We start from the raw sequence: 27,985 nt of genomic DNA on the forward strand, positions 1-27,985 counted from the left end.
TCGCTCCAGCCTCTTTGAGGGCCTGAGAAGTCACCGTGTTTCTCAGTGCCATTCCCCAACCATTTACATGCTGTAAAGGGGGTTTCTGTCAATTAGTATAAGAGATAAGTTAGCAGAAGTGCAATAGATGCAAGTAAACCAGTTAATTTAGGGATGTATTACCTTCTCGTATTGTTTTGTTCTTTTCTTCGCCCAGAAGTCTCAAATTGGTAGTGTTGATTTAAAAGACAAATACTGAGGCCCTCCCAACAATGGGTTTCCTTTGCCAGTCATAATGGCAAGTATTTCTTAAACCGTGCTTGATCCGCAATGGGGATTTGCTGCAGGGTGCCCTTTTCGTTTGCCTCTGCGGGATAGTGTGGCGGGCAGGTGGCCCAGAGAAGGGTCATTCTCACGTGGGTCAGCTGGTTTTGCCAGGAAAAACCGCCTTGGCCGAGGCCCGTCTGCCGGGCCAGCCGTTGTGCCGCTGCCGGCGTCCAGGGGCGGCAGGAGGCCCGCGGAGGCCTGGCCCAGCCGCCAGCCCCGGGCTGGGCCCGTCGGTGGGGCCCGTCACTTGGAGTGGAGCAGGCAGGAGCCCGTCAGTGCTGGCTGCGTGGCGAGGAGCGGCACAGCTCGGGCTGCCTGGCTAGAAGTGACGGCCCCTGCTCCCCAGTGCCATTTGTTAGGCTCCCCTTCTCAGGCCTCTCTTTCCAGTTAAAATGTTCACAGGATCGCAGTCACTGTTAATAAGCCTTATCTTTTGAATTTAATGGGCTTGAAAGTGGTCGGATGCACCACGTGCGTGTCCTTACGCGTTTAAAGCAGCGGTCATAGGGAGTTTGCAGTGTTCTGCGGGGAGCTGCTGTTCCTGGGCGGCAGTGCTGTGGGTCCCCGGGAGGGTTTCGGTTTAATGTGCGGCGTGTTTATGTAAGGGCTGTGTGTTTATTCCATTTACTGTAGAACGCACAGCACATGATCCTGTTTTCTGGCACCATTCTTGTCTTTTCTGTTATTTTATTCTATTTATTTTGTTGTTGTTGTTCTAAATCTGCATAAAGCAGCTTCCAGAAAGAGGAGTTAGGATAAAATAGCCCAAAATGGCAAAATGGCAAAAGGCATAAAAGCAAGCTTCTAACGGCTAAAAGTAATTCCTAAGTATTACTTATTATGCTTATTTTTAAATAAATAAAAACTCAGTGATGAATTTAAATACCATGGATTATGGAAGTATTCTACCTTTTTGTTTCACTTGGATTCATCTTTTATTCTGTGCTCCTTATACACAGCCACTGTTTATCAAAAATTACAGAAAAGAGCATGTATAATCCCACAAAATTCATTTATACTTGGCTGTAAGTGCTTGTGTTTACAGAAGAGTAAATTGATGCCTGATGGTCTAAGAATTAGCTCTGAGTAGAGTCGTGAAGACTGTGGGGACTGACTGGGGAAGGCTGGAGAGCTCTCTGGAAGCCGGCGCCCTGCGCCCTCCTCCCTGCCCCTGTCGTGCTGAGAGGAGGCCTTTGGACCATCACCAAATCTGCATCGACCGCGCAGCCATCTGTTCAAACTGCTTTAGAGCAGGGAGACTGTGAGTGTTTCACAGCCTCCTCGGGAAGACTGGAGACTTCAGAAATGACTAAGAGGGCATGGCTGCTCTCTCCAGGGTGGTCCCTGGGCCCGCTGGAGGGTCGTCCTGGGCGCTGGCTAGAAATGCTGGCTCTCAGGCCCACCCGAGTGAGACTGGGCATTTTAGCACGATTCTCAGGGGTTGGTACATGTTAAAGGCTGAAAAGCATTGGTTAAAGTAAGATGCATTGAATACAAATCAGAAACAAGACTTTCCACAGATAACCCAAGCTGTGCGTATAACCTAGTGTGGAGGTGGCCTCCTTGTCGGTGATGGCTGAGTGCTAATGGCTGTAGCCTGCTGCTTAGCATTTTACAGTATTAGCTCCTTTATTTATTTATTTATTTATTTATTTTAGGTTTATTTCTTTTTGTCTTTATTTTTTAAATATTACATTCAAAAAATATGAGGTCCCCATATACCCCCCACCCCCCTCACCCCACTCCTCCTTTAACCCTCAAAGGGACTCAAGTCCTCATCTTACAGATGAGGAAAGTGAGGAGTAGAAAGACTGTGCTTAAAACAATCCAAAAATAAGTTACTAATCATGACAGGGCAATGGAGAAATTCTTCCTTATTAAATAGAGCCAAAAGAATAAAATAGATTAAGAAAAAATCTTTTCCTGTTTTACTCCAGAAAAATTATGAGAGGCAACCGGAGAAGAAAGAGGACATTTCTTTCTCTTAACTTTGTGAGCCTCACATGTTCTATATTTAAAATAGCATTTATAATCCATATCCCCTGTATCCCGCCCACGACCGGCACGTGAGTGGAATTAATGTTCTTACCCTGCCAGCACCTGGCTGCAGGAGGCTGGGAACTTTTCACACACAGCCAGCAAGGGAGTGTGGAGTTGACGTGGAGTTGATCTAGGGATGTGCTCTAAGTCAAGCTGAAGTTTGGCAGAGTAAGTTTTGCATGGAAGAAATAAATGCTTCCCCTGTGGCCCCGCCTGCAGCTCTCCCTGGGCTGCGCAGGGGAGTTTGGATGGCGCCTGTCCGCTAGCGCCAGGGGCGTTCCACCTGACCACGCTGATTTTCAGGAAGGTGATGTGTAATTTATAAATTATACCGAGGCCCTGTTTTTGATGTAGCTGTTTTTATTCAACTTGCAGGAGGAAATTAAAGCAGTGAAAAGCCATGCAACCTACTGTTGACATTCGGTTCTGCTGCCGTAACTGTAAACAGCAGGCCAGCACAGTGGGTGCCGTTGTTCTAGACTCAGCAGGCAGGGAGGGCCTCACCGTGACGGTGGAAGTGGGGGTGCAGGGAGGAGCTCGGTGGGAAACCTGTCCCTGGTGGGGCTCCTGCAGGGAGCCGGCGAGGGAGGGAGCCGGCTCAGCGAGTGCTGCTGGTGCCACCAGGCCGAGCGAAGTTTACCAATAAGAGGTCGGAATAAATGACCCCCAAAGGCAGTGCCAGCTCTGAAGTGTATGATCTGAGATCATAAAAGTTGATGCCGTGAACTTTGAATTTCAGTTCACAATTTCTAAAGGCCATTTCCATTCATATATAATAGGTTTGTTTTCATCCTGTCTAAAAATGTGAGCCATTCAATTTACCAGGGGATTTTATGGCATTGTTAACTTTTATTAGGTATCTTTAAAAGAACTTTGGTCTTCCTAGGCAACCCATAAAGAATAGCCGTTGACGTTCCCCCTCTAATGTGAGGAAGCCCTTTAGCCTCAAAGTGTTACTTAGGGATTTTACTTGTATGACAGCATTATAATTATTTACTTTTTCACAAGGTATTTAATTTCAGTCGTTTTTACTGTTTAGCGTTGTTGAGAGTAGTTAGATGTGGAATAAATTTTGGTCAATAAAAATATTAACACTTCGTTGGTAATTGCCTTTTACTGTTCTTCTTATTTCCTTTCTGCTATGCTATTTGAATATTGTAATTTTTCTCATTACAAAAATATGATACAATGCCATTGTAGAAAATCCAGGAAAAATGAGCAAAAGGAGAAAGAGGTACATTTTGAGTGTACCTCAAACTACGGAAGTCAGCTATTGTTACACTTAGGATTTCTAAGTGTTTTGCCCTTGAATGTGTGGTGAGATCCTGAGGGCTATGTTTTGCGTGGATCCACAGTTTCTTCCTTGGAATAAATTCCTGGGACTCTTTCCAAAACCACGAGGTCAGCGTTTATTGTTTAACATGTATCAAGCACTGCGCCAAGCTCTTCTGGGAAATCTCATTTACTTCAGTCCTCCGACAGTCAGACAAGGTAGGGACTGTCACTTTCACTCTCCATAGAAAAGAGCTGAAGCGTCGCGAGTGTGGCCAGCCACGGTGGGCACGCGTCGCGAGCGTGGCCAGCCACGGTGGGCACGCGCACAGGCTGGCGTGCTGACCCACGCTGCAGGCGCGCTCCTGCCAGCCGAGCCCGCTCCTCGGGCTCCCGCGCCTTCTCCGCACCCCAGGTCTTCCCGGCCATCCTCCTCAGGCTGGGGCTTCCCCCCGCGCCGGGTGTGCGTGTTTGCCCGCGCGCGCCAGCTTCCTCGGGGCGCCCTGCCCCCCGCTGCTGCTTCCGTCACGTCCCGCCTTTTGCTCACCATGTGTGGAGAGGCCGCATGTCTTCTGTCCCTCCAGTTGCTGTGATTAGCCTGCCCCGAGGCCTCGGCGGGCGTGGGCTCCCTGTGACCCGACAGCTCCCGGAAGCTGAGAGAACCCCACTCTGCCCCACTCGCCCGGCCATCTGTCCACCACCCGTACCGGTGGGATCTGTCCGAGGGCAGTGGTCACAGAGGCCTGCAGGTCAAGCCCCAACCCTCAAGACATAAATAACTTCAGGAAAAATGTGACAGGGATGCGTGGTGTTTAAAATCCACCCTCCCCTCTCCAGGCACGAATCGTCCTTCCTTAACAGGCAGGCCCTGCGCCCCCACCACGAGCAGCCCCAGCCCTCTGCCCAATCCTGACAGCCCCTCCCTCCTCCCTCTCCCCGCAGGGCCATGCTGTGAGATGCCTCTGCAGGTGCCCCACGCCTCACCTCTGCCCCCCTCCAGTCACCTTCCCTCTCGCCCTGTAACACCTTCACCGGCAGACCCCACCAGCCCCAGGCACGTGTGCCAGCCTCTTCCTGCAGCTCTGCCCACTCTTGCCCTCAGCCCGCCGGGTGCTAACCCCGTCCCCTCTGCCCGCAGACCCCCGGCCTACTGAGGGCCCCAGGCCTTCCTCCAGGGTCACTGTTGAGCTGCCAGAGCTCTGCTCGGCTTCCAGGCAGCCCCTCGCACCACTGCTGTGGTAATCTTCATTGAAAAGTTCTGGGGGCAGTGATGGGTCACGTCGCACCCAGCTCCCAGGCCCGTGCCCCTCAGCCTAGCATCACACTGCCCGCCGCGGGGCCCAGCACTCCCGCGAGCCGCGCCTGCCGGGGGCCCCACTCCAGCCCGCTCGGCCGCCTCACACCCATGCCCTGTGCTTTCTGCCGCCACCCCTCTGCTTCCCTCCTTTCCCGCTGGTTCTTCTGAGCCCAGTTTTCCTCCTTCTTTAAGACCCTTCGGAAGTGCTGTGTCCTCCAGAAAACCTGCTGTCCTTTCCACCCCCAGAAATTGAAAGTCCTCTGGCCCCCCACAATTTGAAGGCTTCTCTCTCTTGTCTCTTCAGAAATTACCTTAGCCCCTCTGTTAGCTTTATGTACAAGTCTAATCTTCCTCTAAACCCCTAGCGGTCAGAGTCCCTGTCCCCTCCACCATTTAACTTGCCACGAGGCCTGACAGTGCAGCGAGCACACGTTGAGTAAATGAATGAATAACTGACGACTAGTGAACTACCAACATGTGGCCTATTATTAACCAAGAAATATCAGAGAGACACTGAAGCCTTTAATAAAACTGAAAGAGAAACCCCACATTTTATAAAATACTCTGAACAACTGAGGGGTATGGTATTCGAGTGGAAGTGTAGTCTGCATCAGCCGTTTTGGGGGGGTGATGGTAGTGAAAACACTTCTAAAAGCTTAATTCAAAAAACTTTTTTTCAAACAAGAGTCATTCAGCCAGCAACAAAACAGAACCAACCCCACCGTCATGTTTCTGAAGGAGAACTGTTCAGTGAGCAGTGGTGAGGGTTAGGGCTAACAGTGTAGTCGGTGAATCTCTGTTAAAGGAAACTGGCCACAGAAATTGAATGCGGGAAGAAGGAACGTACACGGGGAAGGAGTGAGTAGTGGGCCATGTCCTCGGGTTCACACACAGCCGTCTACACCTCGGCCTACACCAGCGAGCGCAGAGGGGTAGACGGTGCCGCTCAGTGGAGCTGAGGAGGCTGACCCTCGTGGCACCGTCGCGGAGGTCCCACGAGCTGGCACACGCGGAGCTCAGTGTCAACTCTTCTTCTCATCCTCTAGTCCCTTCCTGCTCGCTGCTGAGACTGTCAGGCCCAGTGTGCCTTTAGTGTGTCTGTGGCCCTGCCCGTCATGTTCCACCCGTTTCATTCCTTGCACATCAGTTTATGTGGAATTTATGACAGTGATAGGCTCCTAAGCCCTAATTAGTCTTTCTGGACACCAGAGACCAGTGTTTTCCAACTGTGAATCATAAAATCCTATACTTACCCTCCATTTCACCGGTTGGTCCCAATTATAAAAATGTGAGCAAGAGCAAGAATTACTTGATCAAGTTACTCTCAGTGCCAGACACTGTGCTCTCCATGTGTTTGTGTTTCCTTCTTCCACCAAGAAGTGGGGGTGAAGAGACCAAGAAATTAACGAACTCGCCCAAGATTATGTAGCTAGTAATGGCAGAAAGAGGATTTGAACCCAGTTGTGTCTACTCCAAAACTCCATCCTGCCCCACCACACTCCCCTCTTGTAAGGAAGGGCAGGATGTGTGTGCAAAGGTAAATAACATTTATTTACCTCTGGACGTTTCTCTTCAGTGTCTTCCTTACACATAAAAATGCACTAACTGATTGTGCTCATAAAACCTCATGGCATTTAGCCAAGCATTTGTTTTTGATTACAGGGGACCAGTTTCAGGAGAACAAATGACTAAAGCTGCCAGTATTCAAAACATTGTTATTTGGGAGGAGTGTGAGCATGAAATGTAAAGTCAGCTCCCACAATTCTAGAAGCTTGGTTCCTGACTCATTTTTTTCAGATCTGTTATTATATAATATAGAGAAGAATAAATGACAAGCCACCCCTTTACCTTTCTATTAATAAAGTCTGAGTGATAGTTGAAGGTTTTAGGAACGCTTTAAGATTAAGTGAACTCTGGAGGAGTAGCACACTGGATTTCAAACTCTAAATGGAAGAGGTTCTTGGCCGCTCAGTCTTGCTTCATCCAGAGTGGTCCTCTTTTATCTCATATCTTGGGCTTTTGTGAAAGCTTTTCTTTGGATAAAGAAGTTTCCTTCTTCTCCATTCTGTGTGTATCAAGGTTTCGTGAGCTTCCTGTGGCATGGCACGCAAGGTAGTCTTCAGTGGCCACCAGTAGAGCCCTAAGCAAAATTGCAAACTTGGGCAAATACGCCTCCCCATGTACTCACCCAGCAGGAGCCCAGGTCTGCTGTGCTCTCAGAGCTCCCGGTACAGTGGCACAGGCTGTGCACTGCACACTTTAACTTCCATCTCATCCTAGTTTTTATTACAATAATGTTCCTGTGGTCACAAAAAAGTGTCTTAAAGAGGCACTTTGTGAGCCCCATCCTGGCCTCCAGCCGTCCAAGGCCCTCCCCGCCAGCAGGAGCAAGCTTTTCTCTTCTGAAGCGTCTCCTCTGCCAGACAGAATAAATTCCATTCAGTAGGAATGACTGCTGGGGAGTAAAATACCGGGAGGCATTTCATTCCTAGTACCGTGTCCACTCAGGCCTGTCAGTGCCCCAGCTGGTAGCCACATGCCAGGAGAAACAGGCCGCACCTGTCCCTTCTGTTAGAAGGCACATCCCAGCCTCCATGCAGCTCTAAACTCATCCACTTGGTTTTATGCCTGTAACAGACGTAAAAGGTGACTTATTGGTGAAGGGAGCAGGAGACTGAGACCAGGATTCCCAGGGCAATTTTATGTATTTCATTATAAGACTTTCTTTGCCTTATATCCTAGATAGTTTATAATTTTCTTATTTCAGCTTTCAGATTGTAAGCTCCTTGGAAGCCAAGTCTTCCTTCCCCAGTGAGTGCCGAATATCGGCCTGATAGGTAGAGGGTTAGCTACAGTCACACGACTTGTGAATGGCAGAACCGGAAGCAGAGCTCCCGTTTCCTCACGCTGTAGACCCAGTTAGTGTCCTTTTCATGGATCTATCGCCGCATAGCAAGCCACTCCACCGCTTACTTCCTTAAAACGGCAGCTCTCTTCCCTCACAGACCTCTGGGTCAGGAATTTGTGCGGCACTGCCGGCCCTCCTTACCGTTGCCGTGGTGTCCACGCGCTTGGCCAGCGCCGCCAGGCTTGGGCCAGAAGGTCCAGGCAGCCCTGGCCTCTCCCGTGGCCTCTTTCTTTCCTTGCGGGCTCTCCTTTCTTCCAGTTTTCCAGCCTGAACTAATTTACAGCTTGGCACCCACCTCCTGCTGGTGAAGGCAGAAGCCGGCACAGCCTGCCTGCTGCCGTGCCCACTGGATTAAAGCAAGCCCCGGGCCGGCCAGGGTGGGCTAACTGGAGGGAACAGAGACCCACTGCTGACGAGCAGTGAGAGGGACGGACTGGCCGTGGCGCCCTGGGAAGCTAGCCGCAGCCTTAGTTGGTGAAGAGGTGCGCCTTCTGCCTTCTAATCCTGCAGTGGCCTGCCAGGACGGGAAAGCGCGAGCTCAGCTCGTGGCCAAGCCGGGCAGGGGAAGGCCGCCGCCGCGCTTCCCCCTCGCTGCCCGCCGAGAGCGGGGAGGAGGGCGCCCGCTCCCCGACGGCCCGCAGCGCCCTTGGCTGGCCCTCGCCGGGGGCCCTTGGCCTTGTTTGCGTGCCAGTGGAGAGGCTGCTGTGTTTTGGAGCAAATGAGAATGTGCTTAGCACTTGTGCAATCCTTCAGCGGGCCTCTCGCAGTAATTTTTTTAGAGCTACTGCGATGAGTGTTTTCTGTGTCAGATGTTTAAATGCAGATTCCTAAGGGCTGGTTCTCCAGCAACATTTTAAAAACTGTGTCCTTCAGCATCGCATATATATTTTGTTAAAATGGAGTACACCTACAAGCAACCTTGTCAACGCTTTCATTTCCATCTGTAAGGCTAATTATTCTTTAAGGGAAAGGATGCCTCAGTATGGTTTTCTTCCGTTCTTTTTAACCACATAGAGGATTCTCGTGTAAAAAGACAAGCATCTAAGACTAGAAAATCAATTTCTAGCCTATCCCAGCCCTGGTAATATCCTTTCTTTGTATTCTAGCTAAATTGATTTAAAATATATAAATGATGGAGATTATTTCCTTTCTCTAAGAAAAACTCCCATAGTCTTCTGAATTTCCATGGGAATTTTTTTATATGTAGTATTGTTTTTCCTTGAAAAAAAAAAAGATTTTATCTTTTTGTTAAAATTAGATTTTCTTTTACCATTTACCAGAATACTATTTCCTAGAAACAAATAAGTGAAATGCTCTAGTGTCATATAAAGAGAGGAAATGTATGAGTAGTTATTTATGGGCTGCTGGGGCAAAACTTTTTAAGTGCTGTGGGAAATCTTACATTTTAAGAATTGTTTTCATTGTCTAGAAAATGATGAGATGTGTCTTACACAAATGGAAATCTTTCGTTTCCCAAATGTGTGAGAGAGGAAATGTTTTTGTACCGGTGCCTGGGAAGTATGAGCCACTGAAATACAATTTACCTTTCTAATTTGCTTTGCTCAATTTATCGAAGATATTTTATGTAATTTTTTTATACAGGGTGATATATGTACATATTTATACAAGATACAAAACTAGCATTAGGTTAGAAAAAAGTCCAATTTTTTCTTAAACTGCGTATGATCCTTTCTCTATTTTGTCGGTGGTGGCAATAGTGAGTTATTATTTGCTGTTTTCTTTTATCTAGGACTAATAAGAGATTCTGCCTCTTTAAAATAGTCCAGATCATTTGGGGGACTTTGGGGGTTTTATTCGAGTGTATTTTTAAAGTTTCCTCATCTTTCCCCCTTCATTTTAGGAAGAAGAATTGGAAGCCCAGATTTCCTTTCTTCAAGGACAGTTGAATGACCTTGACGCCATGTGCAAATACTGTGCAAAGGTGATGGACACTCATCTCGGTGAGTGCACTGCTTTGGCCTTGGAAATGGTTTCCTTCTAACACTACAGCCACTAGCTGTGTGGCAAGCCCTGTGGTACGCTCTTTATGTGCATTTGCTCGTTTAATCCCCACTACACCCTGTGCCAGAGGACTGTCATAGGCTACCTGTCCAGGTGAGGACACGGAGGCAGGGCGCGTCAGCAGTGTTGCCAGGCTCGCGGAGGGCCGTGTATGTAGCTCCTGGGGCAGAGGCTCAGGCTCCAGCCACCTGACTGCAGGTCACAGTTCTCAGCCCTTCGTGAACATGCATCTGCCTCAGACCAGAATGAAATGCTGTCGTGAAGGTGACATCGGCTGTGCCAGCCTGTCCGCAGCCACTCATACGATCATTATTTTGGCAGTGCTCTCTTTCTTTTTTAAATGTTTTTAACCACCTGACTGAAATGCATGCCAGAACCAAGCAGCCTTTTCTTAACTTCTGACTATGCGTATTTTGTAAGAAATGTTTGCCTGAAGTTCTCTTTACTTGTGAGTCGTGCATCTGTCCCATTACAGGTGCTGCTCTGCATTTTGACAAATCTCTTTTTTTTTTAAGATTTAATTTTTATTTATTTCCCTCCCCTTCCCCCCCGCCAGGTGTCTGCTCTCTGTGTCCATTTGCTGTGTGTTCTTCTGTGTCCACTTGGATTCTTGTCAGTGGCACCCAAAATCTGTGTCTCGTTTTGTTGCATCATCTTGCCATGTCAGCTCTCTGTGTGTGCAGCGCCACACCTGGGCAGGCTGCGCTTTTTTTGTGCTGGGTGGCTCTTTCTGGGGTGCACTCCTTGCACATGGGGCTCCCCTACACGGGGGACACCCCTGCGTGGCACACCACTGCTTGTGCACATCAGCACTGCACATGGGCCAGCTCACCACACGGGTCAGGAGGCCCTAGGTTTGAACCCTGGACCTCCCACGTGGTAGGTGGATGCTCTCTCCATTGGGCCAAGTCCACTTCCCCAGATCTGTCTCTTGTACGGGAAATGTGCTCTGCTGCATCTTGTATGTGTTACTTCAGTAACTCCATGCTGCCTGCAAAAGCTTTGGTAGCGTATGTTATACTGTTTTTCAGACTGCTTACAGACAACGTTCTTTCCCCACTTTCCAAGGTCTAGCATTGTAGTGTGGGACCAAATTAGGAAAATAAGATGAACTCTAGTCAACATGGCTAGATATGTGGGTGTGGAGAAGTGGCAGATGTGAGAAATTGGGGTGTGTTCCACCTATTAGGAGAGCCACATGGAACCCACCAGGGCCCTCCCCCTCGCAGGGACCTGGAAAGCAGTGTAGCCCTGGGGCCTCCGCTGGAGGTAGATGCTCCTGCAGGTACCACCCCCTCTAAGCCCATGAGGCCCTGAGGCCCTCGCAGTGTCCACATGCCATCATAAGGTGCAGCCTACGCTTAGCGGGCCTCCGGCAAGTCATGAGTGCCCTCCAGAGGGCTGGGCAGCTGCCTGAGCTCTCGCCCACCTCACATTTCCGCTGTCAGGAGGAAATGGCTGTGGAAGTCTGGTGGGTGACAACAGCGTAGGAGCTCCTCAGCAAAGCCTGTGGCATCTGATTCCACTCCTTCTAAATTCTGCTTATTTATATGCTGCTTTATGATCATTTTTTAATTCATATAGAACTAAGTTTAGATGGATCTCACCTCATCTAGCATCATCATACTTTAAAATGCAGTAAAAAGAAGAAGCAATGAAGAGATAGTTTATATATAATATGTATGAAGAATACAATACAGTTGGTTTAACTTAATTATTTGTAAGAGATTTAATTTTAAATCTCGCAGGCATACACAGCTATATAGATAAACTTTTCTGGCTACTGGGTGACCTTTGCCTTACTTGACTTTGGTTTTGACCAAAGGAGGAGAGCAAAGAGGTGACTGGGAGAAAGATTCATTGGAACTCCTAAGTACAAAATCCTGTCAGGAAGTTTCCAAGTTGTTTGGTACACACAGTAGCATTTAAAGCAGCTCTGCTTAAGCCTCAAAATTTTCAGACAGCTTTTACTCTGATTTTGATCTTTCAGTTAGCACTAAAAGAGCTTTTTCTCATTGCATGGGAGGGGGAAAACACTTTAATTAAAACAGAAAAGAGCCATGCCAACTGTGAGTTTACAGCTAACCACAAAACTCGATGTAGTCTGTAGTGTACATTTCACTTCCAGTCAGAGCCTCTTCACATCGCAGCGACGTCCTTTCCTGATGCGAGTAGCGGCTGCGTGTTTAAGCAATGGTGAGCAATGCCACCAGGAATTCCTGGCTCCAGGGCCCACAGAGCATTTCCACTCAGCTGTAAATTATGACAGTAGTTACTAAGGGATGCTCCTGTGTTGCAAGTGATTTTGATTTAGAGAAAGATTTGAAGAAAACACAAAGAAAGATTAATTAAGGTGACTCTCTTGATTTACTTTTTGACATATTATGCTTCCTTAAAAAATGATTTTAGTAGCCTAGTGTTTTTCCATATGATGTTTTCTCCTGATTATTAAAGTAAAACAAAATTGGAACAGCTGAAATAACCTCTAGTAAGGTGTTGATTTAAGGAGTGAAATCTTTATAAAGATTAAAATACTTTGTTTATTAGAGTGGAGAGGAATTGGTGGTAGATTATTAATGTGACAAAGGCAGGTGGCATGAAAGTATGTACCTGCTGTGTAAATAACCATAGTGGTGGCTGCCTGGGTGGGAGGGAGACGGCAGGGAGTTTGTACAGGACCCCCGCCCAGGCCTGGCGCCCTGCGGCCTTGGCTGGTGTCTGTGGAAGGCCCAGCACCAGGCAGCAGAACGCCGGGGTCTAGACGGCGAGACCTGGCGGAGCCCAGGCTCTGTGGCTTCCCAGCTCCACGTGCTGAGGCCAGCGGCCTCCTGTACAAGGCGAGGCAAACACACCCATCCTGCAGCGTGTTGCCAAGAGAGTATATTTTAAAAGCCTGGCACACAGTGGTATCGAAGATAGTTATAAATGATATAAAGGCATTTGTTCCCATGGCCCTTTAATTACAGAGGCAATAAAGTTGACAAGCTAGCAGTATTTCCTCACAGTTCTGGACTCAGAAAGGAAAGGCTATGAATTGTGTCACACTCTACCCAATTCTATTTTATGACCTCCACAGAATTGAGCTATTTAAGTCCAAAGACTTAGAGGCAAGAGTTGAAAATACATGGTTTTCACTAAATATAAACTCTTCCTTTCGACCCTTGATGCCTGCTTTTGCGCTTTCATTTCCCATTGCTGCCGGCCACCCCCTTCCTGCGTCCTGACGGCTGGCGGGGAGCCTGGCGCACATGCGGGCGTGTTGGGCGTGCTGTCCTCGACACGTCGCCGCCCTGGGCTGCGCGGCTAGCTGCTCGGGGTCACCCCTGCCCAGCCCCGGCACCTCCGCTCGTCTGCCCGGCCCTCGGGCCTGCGGGCGCCAGCAGCCCCCTTCCCGGGCTGCGGGGGATGGAGAGGAGCCTCGGTTCTCATCCGTGAACATGTAAGGCCCGGCGGGGGCTTTTACCAGGTGAGCACCCCAGGGCCCGAGCGCCACCGGGCGTCCTGACCCCACGCGGGCCTCGGTTCCACTTTCCCCGATGGTCTTCTGAGCCCACTCCGGGGCCAGCAGCTGGTGACAGAGCTTCTGCTCTCTCACTGCACATGTCGTGACTGATTTTGCACTGGTCGTAGCATTTAGGCGAGAATTAACTGAAAGAGGCAGCCAGCTTCTAAGATCAGTTTATCTGCTTCTGCAAGAACTTCCTAAATCTGGCTTCCTGATGTGTATAAAAGCAACTTTTAACAGATGTCTTTGGAAATGGTCAGTAAGGTAAATTGACTAATGACATTTGAAAAAGAGAGAAGGAAAAAGCAGTCACTAGACAGCTTTCTCTGTTGGCTACACTGTAGTGAAAGCTTTTCACAACTATTTTAAGAATTTTAATACTTGATTGTGGGGAGCAAAATCCTCTGCAGAAAGAAAAGATACATTTCATCCAGGGGTATTGTTGAAAACGCCGAATCTGATTGGGTAGGTCTGCCGGGGGCCTGCAGTTCTCTGGTGGGCTCCAGGGGAGCAGCCTTCGGGGGGACCTGGACGGTTGGGGCGTGATTCGATGGGCGTCATCATAACCGTCCTGTTGAGTGGAGTGCCGGGTGGACAGTGGCCGGTCGGCGCTGCCCTTCGCGCCGGGCCCAGCGCATGGCCCCGGCGCTCAGCGGAGCCTGCGGCTCGGAAGGCCTGTCCTTCGTCGCCGGGGCTTGCGCTGCTCTGGGGAGGGCGTCACCCGGGCGCTGACGTCGGGAGACGTGGCAGGCAGCCTGCTCTTCTGTGACCAACACCTTCCCTCCTAGAAACCCAGCAGCGCCTGGAGCTCGCGCCTCGCCGGGCCCCACCGCCAGGCCTCAGGCCACACTGTCCCTCTTCGCCTATTTGTTTTCCATTTTCTGGCTCTTTCCCATTTTCCCACATCCTTTTCCAAAGGAAGGACCTAAATTGTATTTTTCTGTTTTTTAAATATAACATCCAAATCCTTCACTTTTATTAAATGTACTCAGAGTTCAAAGTGAATCAGCACTTGAGTTTCTCTCTTTCTCTCTTTCTCTTTTTTTTTTAAAGATTTATTTATTTATTTACTTCTCTCCCCTTCCCACCCCCCCCACCCCCCACCCCGGTTGTCTGTTCTCTGTGTCTATTTGCTGCGTCGTCTTTGTCCGCTTCTGTTGTTGTCAGCGGCACAGGAATCTGTTTCTTTTTGTTGCGTCATCTTGCGGTGTCAGCTCTCCGTGTGTGCGGCGCCATTCCTGGGCAGGCTGCACTTTCTTTTGCGCTGGGCAGCTCTCCTTATGGGGCACACTCCTTGCGCGTGGGGCACTCCTACGTGGGGACACCCCTGCGTGGCAGGGCACTCCTTGTGCGCATCAGCACTGCGCATGGGCCAGCTGTACACAGGTCAAGGAGGCCGGGGGTTTGAACCGTGGACCTCCCTTGTAGTAGACGGACGCCTTAACCACTGGGCCAAGTCTGCCACCTCCCTCTCTTTCTCTCTTTTAACCTATAGAAGTGGATGTTGGAAGGTCTTTTGCAGGGTGACCATAGCGAATGGTCCTAATTCCGATGGTTCATAGCCACAAGAATGGATTAGGCTTAAGAACGCGTTCTGCTGGGTGCATACAGCTTCACGAGCTGCCACAGAGGGAGCTGGTCACACAGAGAGGACAGCATGGCCTTGTAGAGGGGGAACGGCATTGCGGGGACACACAGGGATGCCTGCCATGTGCTGGCGGGTGGACGAGTTTGAGAGCCTGCACTCTACCTCCAAAGCCACCTTCTCCAGAGCGTGGACCATCACAGCAGTCTGTGAGAACAAGTCCCTTTGCCAGTGCCCAGCCGGAGCCGGGGGTGACGGACGGTCTGCGTCCTCCTTGCCCAGTGGCCACCTCTCCAGCCACTCCCGTGCTGGGCCCGCCTCCCCCATGCCCAAGGTGGCCTCGCTCTTGTGTGACAGCCTGCACATTTCCTCTCTAAGGCCTTATAGGGGATTGTCAGAACTCAGGTGGCCAAATTGCTGTTGGAGGTGAGAGAACTGTGAGAAGAGCCCACGTGGCTGGTTGTCCCAGGCCGCAGCCTTGGCAGTGGCGTACTGCGGGGCAGCATGCTGGAGGCGGCGCACGTCTCTCCCGCCCGCAGTCCTCTGGACAGGCCCTGCTGCCCTTCCTGCCGGGTGAGTGCGCGCAGCGCCGCAGAGCCTGCCGCAGGGCCGAGGCCTTCCCTAAGTCCCCTCCCCCACCAGGACCGGGCACTGGCCTCCGGACAGCAGGTCAGGGCCTAGACTAGCTCTGCTGCCTTCGTTGGCACGTGCGGGTGGGGGCTCAGCGGACCCCTCGCCCGAGCAGGCCCAGCTCCATCCCAGGAGGGCAGTGGGCGCGTCTCCAGGGGCGCTGGACACTTAGAGAAGGTGACGTGCCCGTGTGCGAGTGGGGCTGCCGGGACCTACGGCCGCGCGGGCGGGCTGTGCTCAGCTCCACCCGGGGCGCACATCATCCCCAGAAGCCCATGGGGCAGCCTCAGGGTTACCGCCCCCTGCGGCCCCGAGTGCAGGCTCGCGCCACCTTTTCTGCACCAGCCGTTTAAAACACCTGTGGGAAAACCCTTATTCGAGCATTGAGGAAAATAAGGTTTACAAGAAATTGAAAGATTAGTTTGTGCGCCATTTTCATTACCCTTCGAATTAGAGATCTGTTTATGTGTCACTGACATTTTATTAAAAGTAGCAGAAGCACCACAGGATCGTTATGTGATGTGATTTCTGGGCGTGTGATTTCCAAGATGTGGTTAGCTGTTTGAGGTTTTCCCTCTAGTGTCCGTGCTCCAGCATTTGTGATGTCTGATACTTAAATATAAGAGGCTGTAAGGAGCATAGTCTTCCTTCTACATCGAAGCAAAAGGAGAGCCTTTCTGGCAATTTATCCTGCCTCTTTCCATGAGGGGAAACGTGCATTACATTGGGAATGTAAATATTTCACATTTCTGCCTTTAGTATTTTAAGGCATGAAAAGGCATGATGTTTTGCTATTTTTACACACAACTTGTAAAACTTGTTACTGAAAGGTTGTATATTTTACTAGAAAGTTCATAGTCTACATTAAATAAATATGCAATAGAAGGGTTAAGGAAAGGATTTCCATGATCAGTACTTTTGAGTAAAATGAAAATTCTCTTATTCAGAACATATCATAGCCTCCGGAGGTGCCCTTTTGTTTATTTTGAGATTTCAGACCCTGGATTTCTTCCAGGAGGCTGGTTAGCGTGATTGAGTTAAGCAGAGGCTTATCCTTGCAGTTACGTGAACAATTGGTGCGTGTGTGGATTTTCAGGACAGAAGGCGACCCCTGAGCTTCTCAAGAAACGGCAGAAATCCCGAGCCTGCGGGATCCCAGGCCCTGCGCAGCCGTGGCGCCCGCCCGGCGGCCCCCGTGCTTAGGCCGGCCTGGCGGAGCGGGACGTCGCCTCTGCGCGCAGGAGGCCCGTTCAGCGGGGCAGGTGGGCGCTGCTCTGAGCGCCAGGAGGCCGGCTGGCGGCCCACGAAGTGAGCACCCGAGCTGCCGTGCCCTGCCGAGGGAGGAGCCCGGGGCTCGGGCAGCGGGCAGCGCCAGCTTCGCTCCCCCGCGGCGGGAGGCTGCCCTCCTCGCGCCTCGGCCCGGGCAGAGCCGGCGGCCCCAGGCCACCCGCCCCAAGGCCACTGTGTGCCCTGCCGCCCCTGCCAGCCCCGGCCCGCGTGCGTGGCGCCTCAGGAAGCATGGCAGCCCTCGAAGAGAGCGGGGCGCGGGTCCTCTCGCTCCCCCACGGCGGCGTGTGCTGCCTGCCTGCGGGGACCGTGCGTGTGTTTTCCACACCCACGCCCGCTCGCTGCCGTCTACCCCCAGCCTCGTTTCCTCGCTGCTGTTGGAGCAGCCCTTTCTATTGGCCAAAAACTACAGTTAAGTGTAACGAACAAACAGGAGCTGCTGTTCCCCCCGCAGTGCCCGAGGGGCTGTCAGGTGGCTTACAGGGCTACCGTCGGGGAGGTTCTCCTTGTCGGCCCGGAAGCCTGCTATGGCATCAGAATGACCACAGCTACTCGGGAACTACTTAGCACAGCAGTGTTTTGAAATGCAGTTTCCAGGAGAGTGTCTCCGTGTTAGTTTGCTGTTTGCGTGGGTCACTTGGTAGGTACTTCCTGTGCACCTGAGCAGTGCCAGGCACCCACGCAGGGGGCTGGGGTGCAGCCAGCACAGGACCATCCTGGAGTAGCGGGCTCCTGGGCAATGCACAGGCATGCCGTAAGCCCCCAAGGCATCAGACAGCGACGTGCTGTGCCCGTGGGATGCCGAGGCAGTGGTCGAGGCCCGGGGAGACGTGGGGGGCCTGCGTTGGGTGGGGAGGCAGCCCTGGCCAGCACGGGGCTGTGGGGGACACTGCCCCGGCCATTTGAGCCAGGCTCCCGCCAGGGGCAGCAGGTGTGCTGGCTCTGGCACAGGTGGGCTGCACAGGCGGGTAGGGACAGGTGGGCTCTGGCAGCCTGCGGTGGGGCCAGGTAGAGTCCAGTGTCGCCAGGAAGGCTGGGTGCAGGCTCGGGAGAGACCCCGGGGCTCCAGCCAGAGCGGCAGCAGAGGGGGGCTCAGGAAATCGGGGCTCAGGCGCGCTTTGTGGGTCGACAGCATCCGCTGGTGGGCCAGGATGGGGAGTGAGGGAAAAGGGGAGGCCAGCTCTGAAATGACCGTAGACAGGCCCTGCACGAGAAGGTACCTGTCAGGCCCCTCGCCGTGCGTTGCCGGTTAGCGCTGCCCCAGCACAGGCGGGCCCAGGCTGGATGCCCCTGGAGATGGGGGTTCTTCAGTGGAATCTACAGAGGAATCTACTAAAGATTTAGGAGCATCAGCTGTACGCCTGTTGGTGGGAGAATAAAGAAATGAGTAAGACACTTTCCTAAAAAGTTAAATGTATTTTTCATTACAAAAATCACAAGATTCCCATACATATTTGTTTACATGCTTAGAAAACTGATAGAAAATGTACAGAACATAATTATCTCTGAGTAATGGAATGTGGACAAAATATCCTCATCTTTGTCTTCCAGTTTTTATGTAATGATCATTATTCAATTTATAATGATATTGTATTTTGAAATAAAGCTACGAAAATTTTTTGAAAATAAAAATGGACTCATGATCCCACACCCCTATACTACAACCACTGTTGTTAGCATTTAGAAATACTTCTTAAACTTCCTCAGTGAATATTTTAGTGCCACTGTAATCATACTAGACATTCTTACTCCATTCCTAGGCTTTTCTTTAAAAAGATTTAGTGTAAAAAGGAAAACGAAAATTTAAAAACCTCGGGGTCTAACAGGCTCAGAAGGTCTTCTCTCCTTGTTCTTCTTGCCCTGTTTTGGGCTGAGTGTCCCTGGAGGCAGAGGAGCTGGTGGCCTGGAAAGGTGAAGGCCCAGCAGGCACGGGGCGGCGAGACCCCGGACCCAGCGGGGAGGGCAGGGCAGGGCAGGACGCCACCCGAGCGCAGAGCCGGCGCCAGGAGCAGGAGTGGTGGGAGCGGCGCCCAGCGCCCGAGGCGCGCCGTGGCCACGGCAAGGTCATGGCGAGTCGCAGCAAGGCCACGGCTTTCCCACGTCCTCAGGAATCGGCGAGAAAGCGGCGTGGGGCAGCGAGGAGAGCCCAGCACCCTCCTCGGTGCTGGAGCAGACCCCCGGGCGCATCTGCGGCTTCAGGGCAGCCCCTCCCCGCGGAGCCTGCTCGCTCGCCTGCTGCTCCCGGGCCGCGACTTCCTGCGGCGTTGCCGTTGTCCGCAGCGCCCAGCGCAGCCGGGTTCCCCTCGAGGCCCGCCTTCCAGACCCCAGGCGAGGCCGCTTTCCAGGCCGTGCGTGCACGGGGTGGCCCTCGCCTGGTGGCCGGGAACCGGACCTGGGGCCTGGCCCCTCGCCCCCAGCTGCCCTTCTCTGCGCTGCGAGCCCACGCTCTGGCCGGCGCCGGGAGCCCCTCGCCTGGCCGCCGCCTCTGCCGTGGGGGAAGGTGAGCCCCGGCCCTCCCTGCTGGCAGCCTGCAGGCGCCGTGGCTCCCGAAAGCCATCCCCTCCCGGCCCCCGCACGCTCCCTGCCTTGGTGCTGGGTGTCCCGGGTGCTGCGCTCTGCCTCGAGTCCCTGGACTGCTGAGCTCGCCCGGCTGCCCGCCTCGAGTGGCTTCCCCTTCCCGCTAGCCCCTCGCGTGTGTCCTCCGTGCTTACTGATGGAGAGTTTCTCCCCACCCCCCTCGCTCGACGACAGGGAAGCGTAGGACGCGAAGGGAGGCGGTTACGTTGCCCTGTGGGATCGTCAGCAGCCAGAGCGCAGTGCCCTGCGGGAGCGTTTGTGAGGCGGGTGGGGCTGAAGTCTACGGGAGCGTCAGACCTTGTCTGTTCTTCAGGAGATGAGACGGACAGACGTGATGAGCGCCGTGGCCGTGGGCGGCCGTGGGCCAGGCGGTGGGAGGACGGGCTCCTTGTTGGGTTCCTCCAGCTCTTGTTACGTTGGCATTTCCGTGACGAGATGTCGGGGAGGTCACGTACTCGCCCGGCGTGTCTGGTCAGCTCTGCACTTGGCCTTGGCGTCGTGTTGCCCGCTCTGCCGCAGCCCGCCATGGGCAGCCGCCCCCTCCTCCCCACACACCCTGTCGCAAGGCTGCACCGTGCAGCTGTGCGCATCACATGGCATCGCCCCGTCACGGGACGCCGTTCAGATGGTCGGTGTGTAAGGGTGTCATGACTGTTTTCTGGCAGATGTCGGAAAAGAATCAGGTTCCAAAAGAGAAATCGGTATGTCTGTCGGTATTTTGAGAAAGGTGCCCCTTTCTAATTTGCAGAAGAGTAGCCGCTGAGGAGCGTGGGCACCCCGAAGGGGTGGACATTCCTCACCTCAGAGCAAGGCTGCGGGTCCCAGACCTGAGGGGCGTCCCGGCGCCCCCAGGGCCGGCCCCCCACATGATGCTCAGGCCCCTCCCAGAGGGGCTGATTCCAAGGGCCAGGGCTGGGGCCAGTGTAGGAGGAGGCGGCGCGTGGGAGAGCGTGCGGGTGCTGAGAAGGCGCAGAGGGTGAGGGCAGGACAGCCGCGCCCGGGGCCAGCGCTCATGGCACATCCCACCAGCCTGCGCTCTGTATCATGCCGTGAGGAGGGCGCGGCTCTGGGAGCCCTTGCCAGACTTGGGGGACATGCAGGTCGGGTGGACGCCCCCATGTCCCCCCTGCTCCTCCCCGGTGCCCAGGCCCGGCCCTCCTGGCTCTTCTCTGTCGTGGTGCAGCCCCCGCCTGCTCAGCCCTCCCTCAGCTGACAGCGAGCAGCTCCCGTGGCCGCCCCCCGCCCGCAGGGCACCCCGGCAGGCAGGCCCCCCGTTGTCCCGCCATGCCTGGTGTGGACTTAGAACGGGGCTTGTTCTAAGGGCCGGCCGTGGAGGACGTGCTGAATGGCACCTTCTTAAAAGCCATAAAGCACGAAGGCAGAGGACAGCAGGGGAGAGCCTGGGTGACTTCCAGAGTGGCCGGCGGTCCAGTAGCTCGTGGGGAGGGGCCTTCAGCCCTCCCGGCCCTCCTGTGGCCCCTGCGGCGGTGGAGGACAGCGGGGGCGTGGGTGCTGGCGGTGCAGCCGCCTGGTGCGCTCCTCAGGGCAGGGCTGCAGGGTGCCCCCGAGGACGTGCGGTGGCCTCTGCGGAGAGCCTGGCGCGAGCCGCATGGTGAAACCAGACGGCGGCCGTGCTGGGTACCGTCGAGGTCCTCCGGAGCCGCTTCTCCATGCCGTGCAGTCGCTGGGGGTTTGTCCTGTAGAGCCGGGAAAGCAGCACGTGGAGCGGAGGCAGCGCAGGGCCCAGGCGGAGAGCACCGCCTCCTGGAGCCTGCACGGTGTGGCAGCGAGGGCCCCGTGGAAGTGCGGGCGGTGCTCGGGCCACGTGCAGGCCACGTCAGAGGGCGCTCTCCTGCACCCTGCTGTCACGCTCTGCTCACCCCTTGGCAGCCGTCGCTTGGCAGAGAGCGTCTGCGCAGAGAGCAGCTGCCCCCGCGCTCTCAGGCCCCGGTGGCAGCAGGTACTGCCCCAGGCTAGTCACAGAATGCCCCTCTTCTCTTTGCAGTGAATATTCAGGATGTGCTGCTACAGGAAAGCCTGGAAAAAGAGGATGAGATTCTGGTCTCCCTGGCGGGCTTAAAGCAGGTACGTGCACCGACCCTGTGTCCCGCAGGCCACCGCGTGGTGCCCCGGGGAGGGCTCCGGGGCACAGACACCGTGGTTCAGAGCCACTGTCCCTGCCACCCCCCGCCACAGAGCCCAGGCAGCTGTCCACTGCCCGCCCCCGCGGCACAACGTGGATTCCGCAGACCCACGAACGGCCTCAGGCCACAGGAGCCACTGCCACAGCCGGCCTCAGGCCCTCAGGGCCACCGTCACCCCCTGGGGGCTCAGTGAGACAAGCGTCAGTGAGGAGCAGCCTGCCCAAGGGAGAGGGAAGAAGCGGTGCAGCGGGGGCATTTTTGGGACTTGGAGCTGTCCTGAGTGACACTGCAATGACACATGCAGACCGTATAGGTCCTGCCATAACCTGCAGAATTGGTGGGACGACGTGTAAGCAGTAGCGCGAGCTGTGCCGGGTGGCCGAGCTCCAAAAGGTGTTCACCAGCTACCACGAACGTGCCACCCCATGAAAGACGCGGTCGATTGGGAAAGTGGGAGGCGGGGGGAGTGGGGCGTATGGGAATCCCTTATATTTTTTCATGCAACATTTTATGTCATCTAAGTATCTTTTAAAATAAATTACATATATATATACATATAAACAAATGAATAAAATAGTCTGCCGACCCTCACGCCTGTCCGCGTGACGCATGGCTCCAGCTGGAGGGGCTGCTCAGCGACCCAGGGTGGTGCAGGGTGAGGGTGGCAGGCAGGGTAGGGTGCTCCCGCTCTAAGGCCACTGCCAAGGAGGACGCACGTGTGACCCCAGAGAGCCTGGCCTTGGCCGTGGCCTCTGGGAGCCTGGGATTTCTCCTCGTGACTTCTTAGGGCAAGGCGGGGACAGGCACACTGTGCAGATGGCCCACGACAAGCCTGGCTTGCACGTGCTGGAGCTCGCGAGCCCTTGGAAACAAACTCCTCGTCCCCTTCGTTTATTTCCTTCCTCTCTGAAACAGATCAAGGACATCCTGAAGGGCTCCCTGCGCTTCAACCAGAGCCAGCTGGAGGCCGAGGAGAACGAGCAGCTCACCATCGCCGACAACCACTACTGCGCCGGCACGCAGGTACCCGCCTAGCGGCCGGCTCCTCGGTGGGGACTGCCCGGCCGTGGCAGCGCCTCGCAGGGGCCGTGTGTGCAGGGGCTGTGGGCAGCGCGAGGCTGCGCGGACACGTGCTGCGCGGGCCGGGCCTCTGCGCCTGCGCACGTGCCGCCCGCTACGTGCAGGAAGCACCCGGGCTCCCCTGGAGCCTCCCGGGCTGTCGGTGTCTCCTGCCCACACCCTCCGAGGTGGAAGTCGCAGCCTCGGTTCGTGGAGGGCTCAGCGTAGTTTACGTTTACGGGCCACGTGGGGGCGTGGGCGTGTGTCCTTGGTTGTCTGTGTGTCTTTACTGATGCCTTCAAACTGAAAGCCAGCCTCCCCTTGAGGCCGCTGGCGGGACGGGACCCTGGGCCACGGTTCGCTGGCCCTTACTCTCAGGTGGCGACTGTGAAACTGACTCCAGCCGAGGGGTACCAGGCCTGACGGGCAGGGTTGGGAGGTTGCTCCAGTGCATGTCTCAGCAGGGAGAGCCGCGGCCGGGCGGGTGGCGGGCTTGCCTGACCTGACGGGGACGCGGCCCAAGCCCGGGCCTGCAGCCCTGCCCCATCCAGGAGGCTCCAGCCGCCTCCCCGCCCACCCCACCTGCCAGGCCAGCCCAGGAGCGCTTCCTTCAGTGCACGCCTGCCTCTCCCTCATGGTGCTCAACAACAAAGCTCCCACCAAACGGCATCTCAAAAGCTCAACATCAACAAGGGGCTCGACAGACGGGGGCCGTGGGCTAGACTAGACAGATGGGGGGCCGTGGGCTAGACTAGACAGATGGGGGGCCGTGGGCTAGACTAGACAGATGGGGGGCCGTGGGCTAGACTAGACAGATGGGGGGCCGTGAGCTAGACTAGACAGATGGGGGGCCGTGAGCTAGACTAGACTGATGGGGGGCCGTGAGCTAGACTAGACTGATGGGGGGCCGTGAGCTAGACTAGACTGATGGGGGGCCGTGGGCTAGACTAGACTGATGGGGGGCCGTGGGCTAGACTAGACTGATGGGGGGCCGTGAGCTAGACTAGACAGATGGGGGGCCTTGAGCTAGACTAGACAGATGGGGGGCCGTGGGCTAGACTAGACAGATGGGGGGGCTGTGAGCTAGACTAGACTGATGGGGGGCCGTGAGCTAGACTAGACTGATGGGGGGGCCGTGAGCTAGACTAGACTGATGGGGGGCCGTGGGCTAGACTAGACAGATGGGGGGCCGTGGGCTAGACTAGACTGATGGGGGGCCGTGAGCTAGACTAGAGAGATGGGGGGCCGTGGGCTAGACTAGACAGATGGGGGGGCCATGAGCTAGACTAGACTGATGGGGGGCCGTGGGCTAGACTAGACTGATGGGGGGCCGTGAGCTAGACTAGACAGATGGGGGGCCGTGAGCTAGACTAGACAGATGGGGGCCGTGGGCTAGACTAGACAGATGGGGGGCCGTGGGCTAGACTAGACTGATGGGGGGCCGTGGGCTAGACTAGACTGATGGGGGGGGCCGTGGGCTAGACTGTTCTGATGAGGGGGCCGTGGGCTAGACTGGACTGATGGGGGGGCCGTGGGCTAGACTAGACTGATGGGGGGCCCGTGGGCTAGACTAGACTGATGGGTTCCCGGGACGAGACGACCAGGGGCTGGAAGTGGACCGAGCTGGGGCCGAGGGTCCTGCCCCAGGAGGCCATCTCCTCCTGACAGCGCCCACACCCCACTCACAGGCTCCCGGTGGCTGCGGTTCCTCCTCGCTGCCCGGGGTGGGTGGTGGGGCCGTGCGCCCGCGGCTGCAGCTGGGCCCACGCCTCCCCCGCGTGCCCGTGGACTGGCCGCACTCCCTGCAGGCGTGCTGGGGGCCTGCGCCCGTACGGCGTCCGGGCGGTGGCGTGTGGCCCTGCGGTCACAGGGCTCAGGGTGGCGGGCCCGGGTGGGGCAGCGCCGGGGCAGCTTCGGGGCGTTGTCTGCGCTGTGGGAGGCCCCTCCGGGCCGCAGCCCCGTGGTCAGCCCCCCGTGTGTGAAGAAGGCAGGGGCTGTGGCCGCCTGTGCTGCCCTTTGCACCGGGAGGCTTGGGCGAATGCCTGCGCCCTGCTGCCTGTGACCTGGTGGGGCCGTGGCCCGTCCGCATCCTCCACCTGCCCACCCGTCCCTCGCCCAGCTCTGAAAACCCGAGCGTGCGCCCTGCTGAGGGCGAGCAGAGCCCCCCGCGCAGGTGCTCCCTGACGTGCTTGCCGCCCCTCCCGGGGGGCCTGGACAGCCTGGGTGGAAGCCGTGGCCGCAGGGGCTGCAGGGCCTGCCTTAACCGGCCAGCCCCGGCCCCGCCCCCGTCTTCACCTGCCTTCCTCACCTGCCATCGGGCTCCACTGCCCAGTGGCACAGCCGCGGGCCTCCCATGGCTAAGAGAACGTGTCGCGTGGAGCACGTCAGCTCCAGCATGCCTCATCCAGGGCCATCTACGTGCCTCGTACGTCGGGAAAACGTTTCCCGCAGTTCACACCTTGGCTTCATTGCTCTTTCCAGAAGCCTGCCGGGTGTCAAGGTAACAGAAGGAACCTCACCCGAGGCACATTAGCTGTGGCCACGTGATGAGTAGGCCGCCCCCCACTCTCCTCGGAGCAGCTCCTACGAGGGTGGTACTACTGCCCAAGCCCCTGCACAGCGCAGGGCAGTGGGCACCAGGGTCCCCACAGGCTGGAGGGCTCCGCCTGCACCCGTGCCCTGCGCTGCCTGGCCCATGTCCCTGAAGCATGCCCCTAGAGCATGCCCCCAGCCCATGCCCCCGGAGCGTGCCCTTGGAGCATGCCCCCAGCCTGGCCCCTGGCCCGTGCCCCCGGAGCGTGCCCTGGTCTGTGCCCCAGCCCGTGCCCCCGGCCCATGCCCCCGGCCCTTCCCCCTGCACACGCTGACTGGAGGAGGGAGCGGCCGGCCCTGGCGTCGCCCAGTGGCAGGGCCCCGCTCGCCCGTCAGGCCTCCCCCAGCTGAGCTCTCCGTGTGCCCCACAGGCCTCCCAGGGACCCCCGGGGCCGGCGGACGGAGGGAGCGCGGACGACTTCATCCTGGTGTCCAGAGAGGACGAGGCGGGCAGCGCCAGGGGCCCCGTCACGGGCAGGTCACAGCCCCCGCGCCCCCTCAGGAGCCCCCCCGGGCGCAGCGAGGCCCCGGCCCCCGCCCCACTGGAGTTCAGCGACCCCCTGACGGGCCCTGCCTCGGGCTGCTCCAGCCCCGACGACGACAGCAGCAGCAAGGACTCGGGCTTCACCATCGTGAGCCCCCTGGACCTCTGACCGCGCGGCGCTCGGGGCTGCTCCCCTCAGGGCCACGGCGGAGGGTCCCCGGCAGCAGGCCACCACCCCGGCCGCTGAGCCCGCCGCCTCCCCTGCCCCCGCGAGGCGCCAAGCCCCCTGGGCCCCCTCCCTCCCGGCTGGGAGGGCCCTGGCTGTCCTGGGAGGTGGGGGGGCTTGGGCCCGGGAGGGCGGTTGAGGCCAGGAAGTGCCCTCCGTGGGCACCGCGCCCCCTTCCTACCTGGAAAGCCATGGCGCGCGCAGCACCTGGGGGCAGCAGGACCAGTGGGCCAGGGTGGGCCCGTCAGGCGCGGCGCTGCGTGGTGCTTGTTTGTCTGAAGGGGACACTGTGGACACAGGCCAAGTGGGCGCCGGCTGCGCCGTCCCCTTGACAAGCGTTTCGCCTGCTCGGTCTCTCACGCCAGGAGGTGAGGCCCACAGGCCCTCGTGGCCACCCCATTCCAGAAGCTGCAGGATGTTCTCGTCATTGATGGGAACGTGTGGGTGACACCTGCCTGCCACGTTCTGACACATCTCCAGGGCTGTGGTCCCCTGGGAACTGGAGGACGGGGGACAGCTGCTGTGTCCATCTGAGCCCAGGCGGCCTGACGGCGCAGCCGCGGGCGGGCCGGGTCCCTGCGGGGCGGCAGGCGTCGTTCGGCCCCGCCTCACCGGGAGCACAGTGGAGCTGCGGCCGGGCCGGGGCTGTGAGGCCCCGTGGCCCTTCTCAGGTCCGCTGGCCGCTCGGGGCCTGGGGAGCCCGAGCCCAGGGGCAGCTCCCCCACGGGGGCCCGGGCACTGGACGCCACTGCGGTCCTCCCCGGTGGGAGAGCAGCTCGGCCGGCGCCAGCGCACCGAGGCCTCGGGGTGACACGGAGGACCGCTGCCCCCAGACACGACCAGAACACCATCCCCCCGGCTCCCCAAGGAGACGCGCAGCACCCGAGCAGCTGCGCAGAGGCCGTCAGCCCCGGGCTGGGCCTGGCACTCCAGCTGCGAGTCCAGCTCCTGAGGTGACGCTGGCCCCATCTGTGCCCAGGAGGCTGTCCCCAGCCCCTGCGGGGACTCACTTGTGGGGTGCTGCTGGGCCCGGCCCCTGGTGACACTCGGGGTGCAGGGGGCTGGCGCCACGGCAGTTCTGAGGTAGGAACCGCGGGCCGTCCCACTGGGCCACCCCGAGACCGCCAGGCCACCGCCCTCCTCACCGAGGGCTGGTGTCCCCTGCCGCGCCGACGGCCGCCAGCGTCCAGGGGTGCCCAACGCCCCTTCCAGGCCTCGCACGGAGCGGGGTCCTGTCCACACTGCCCGGCCAGAGCCACACGGGAGCCGGCAGGTCGCCACGGGTGCTGCCCCTGTGGCCCGAGAAGGCCCACCCCCCGGAGGAGCACGGGGGCGCCGGGTTCCCTCGCGGGCATGTCTTCCGAGTGCTCGCTCCTGGGAGCTGAGCGTTGTTGGTGTTCTGTTAGTTTCGCTGTCTGTGGGCACTGCTCTCCTCTCCCCTTCGGTCGGGTCCTGTGTCTAAGCGCGCGCCTTTCAGACCCTGAGGGGTGAAGCCGTGTTCCTCTCCTTCGTCACGCGTGGTGGCCCGTGGCCCTCGTGGCTGGACCGCCGGCAGCTCAGTGTCCCACACACGCCCAGCCCCGGCGCCCCCGCCTCTGCTCTCACCCGTGCCCCAGCCCCGCCCTTCCCTGGTCGGGGAGCCCAGCTAAGGCGGGTGTCACCCCACCTGAGGTCGCAGGGCGCGGGAGCAACGCACGGCAGCCGCTCACCCGCCCCGTGCGGGCCCAGGGTCCTCAGGCTCACGCCTCTCCTCGTCCCGATGGTTCTTCCAAAGACGCCTCCACCCATGCCCAGCGCCCGTGCGGCCTCCTCAGAGTGACGTCACAGCAGGGTGACGGCTCCCAGGGACACTGCCACTGGCCGGCGGGGTGCGCTGGGGGCCAGGGGGCGAGGACGCCCCGCCCGCTGCCGCCCTGAGCCCCGCTCAGCGCCCGCAGAGCCTCCTGTCCGTGTGTCCGTCTGTCCCTGCTGGGCTGGCCCCAGGCGAGCGTGAGGAGGGCCGCGCCTCGTGCTGAGCGGCTGCGCCCGCCGACCTGCCGTGTCCAGCGTGG

The 27,985-nt window shown here is 56.8% G+C and overlaps 1 protein-coding gene across 1 annotated transcript in view; it reads left to right on the forward strand.

Moving 5' to 3' along the window:
* Window positions 1-27,929, forward strand: part of TBC1D5 (TBC1 domain family member 5) — a 589,141-nt gene extending 561,212 nt beyond the window's left edge. The window contains exons 22-25 of the mRNA XM_058290770.2: window positions 9,685-9,784; window positions 21,435-21,514; window positions 22,489-22,596; window positions 25,596-27,929. Of these exons, the coding sequence (XP_058146753.1) occupies window positions 9,685-9,784; window positions 21,435-21,514; window positions 22,489-22,596; window positions 25,596-25,877 (570 nt within the window). The 3' untranslated portion in view covers window positions 25,878-27,929. The remainder of the gene's footprint in view (window positions 1-9,684; window positions 9,785-21,434; window positions 21,515-22,488; window positions 22,597-25,595) is intronic.
* The last annotated feature ends 56 nt before the right edge of the window (window positions 27,930-27,985 follow it).

This window comes from Dasypus novemcinctus, chromosome 31 (assembly GCF_030445035.2).
Source record: "Dasypus novemcinctus isolate mDasNov1 chromosome 31, mDasNov1.1.hap2, whole genome shotgun sequence".
NCBI classification, from domain to species: Eukaryota; Metazoa; Chordata; class Mammalia; order Cingulata; family Dasypodidae; genus Dasypus; species Dasypus novemcinctus.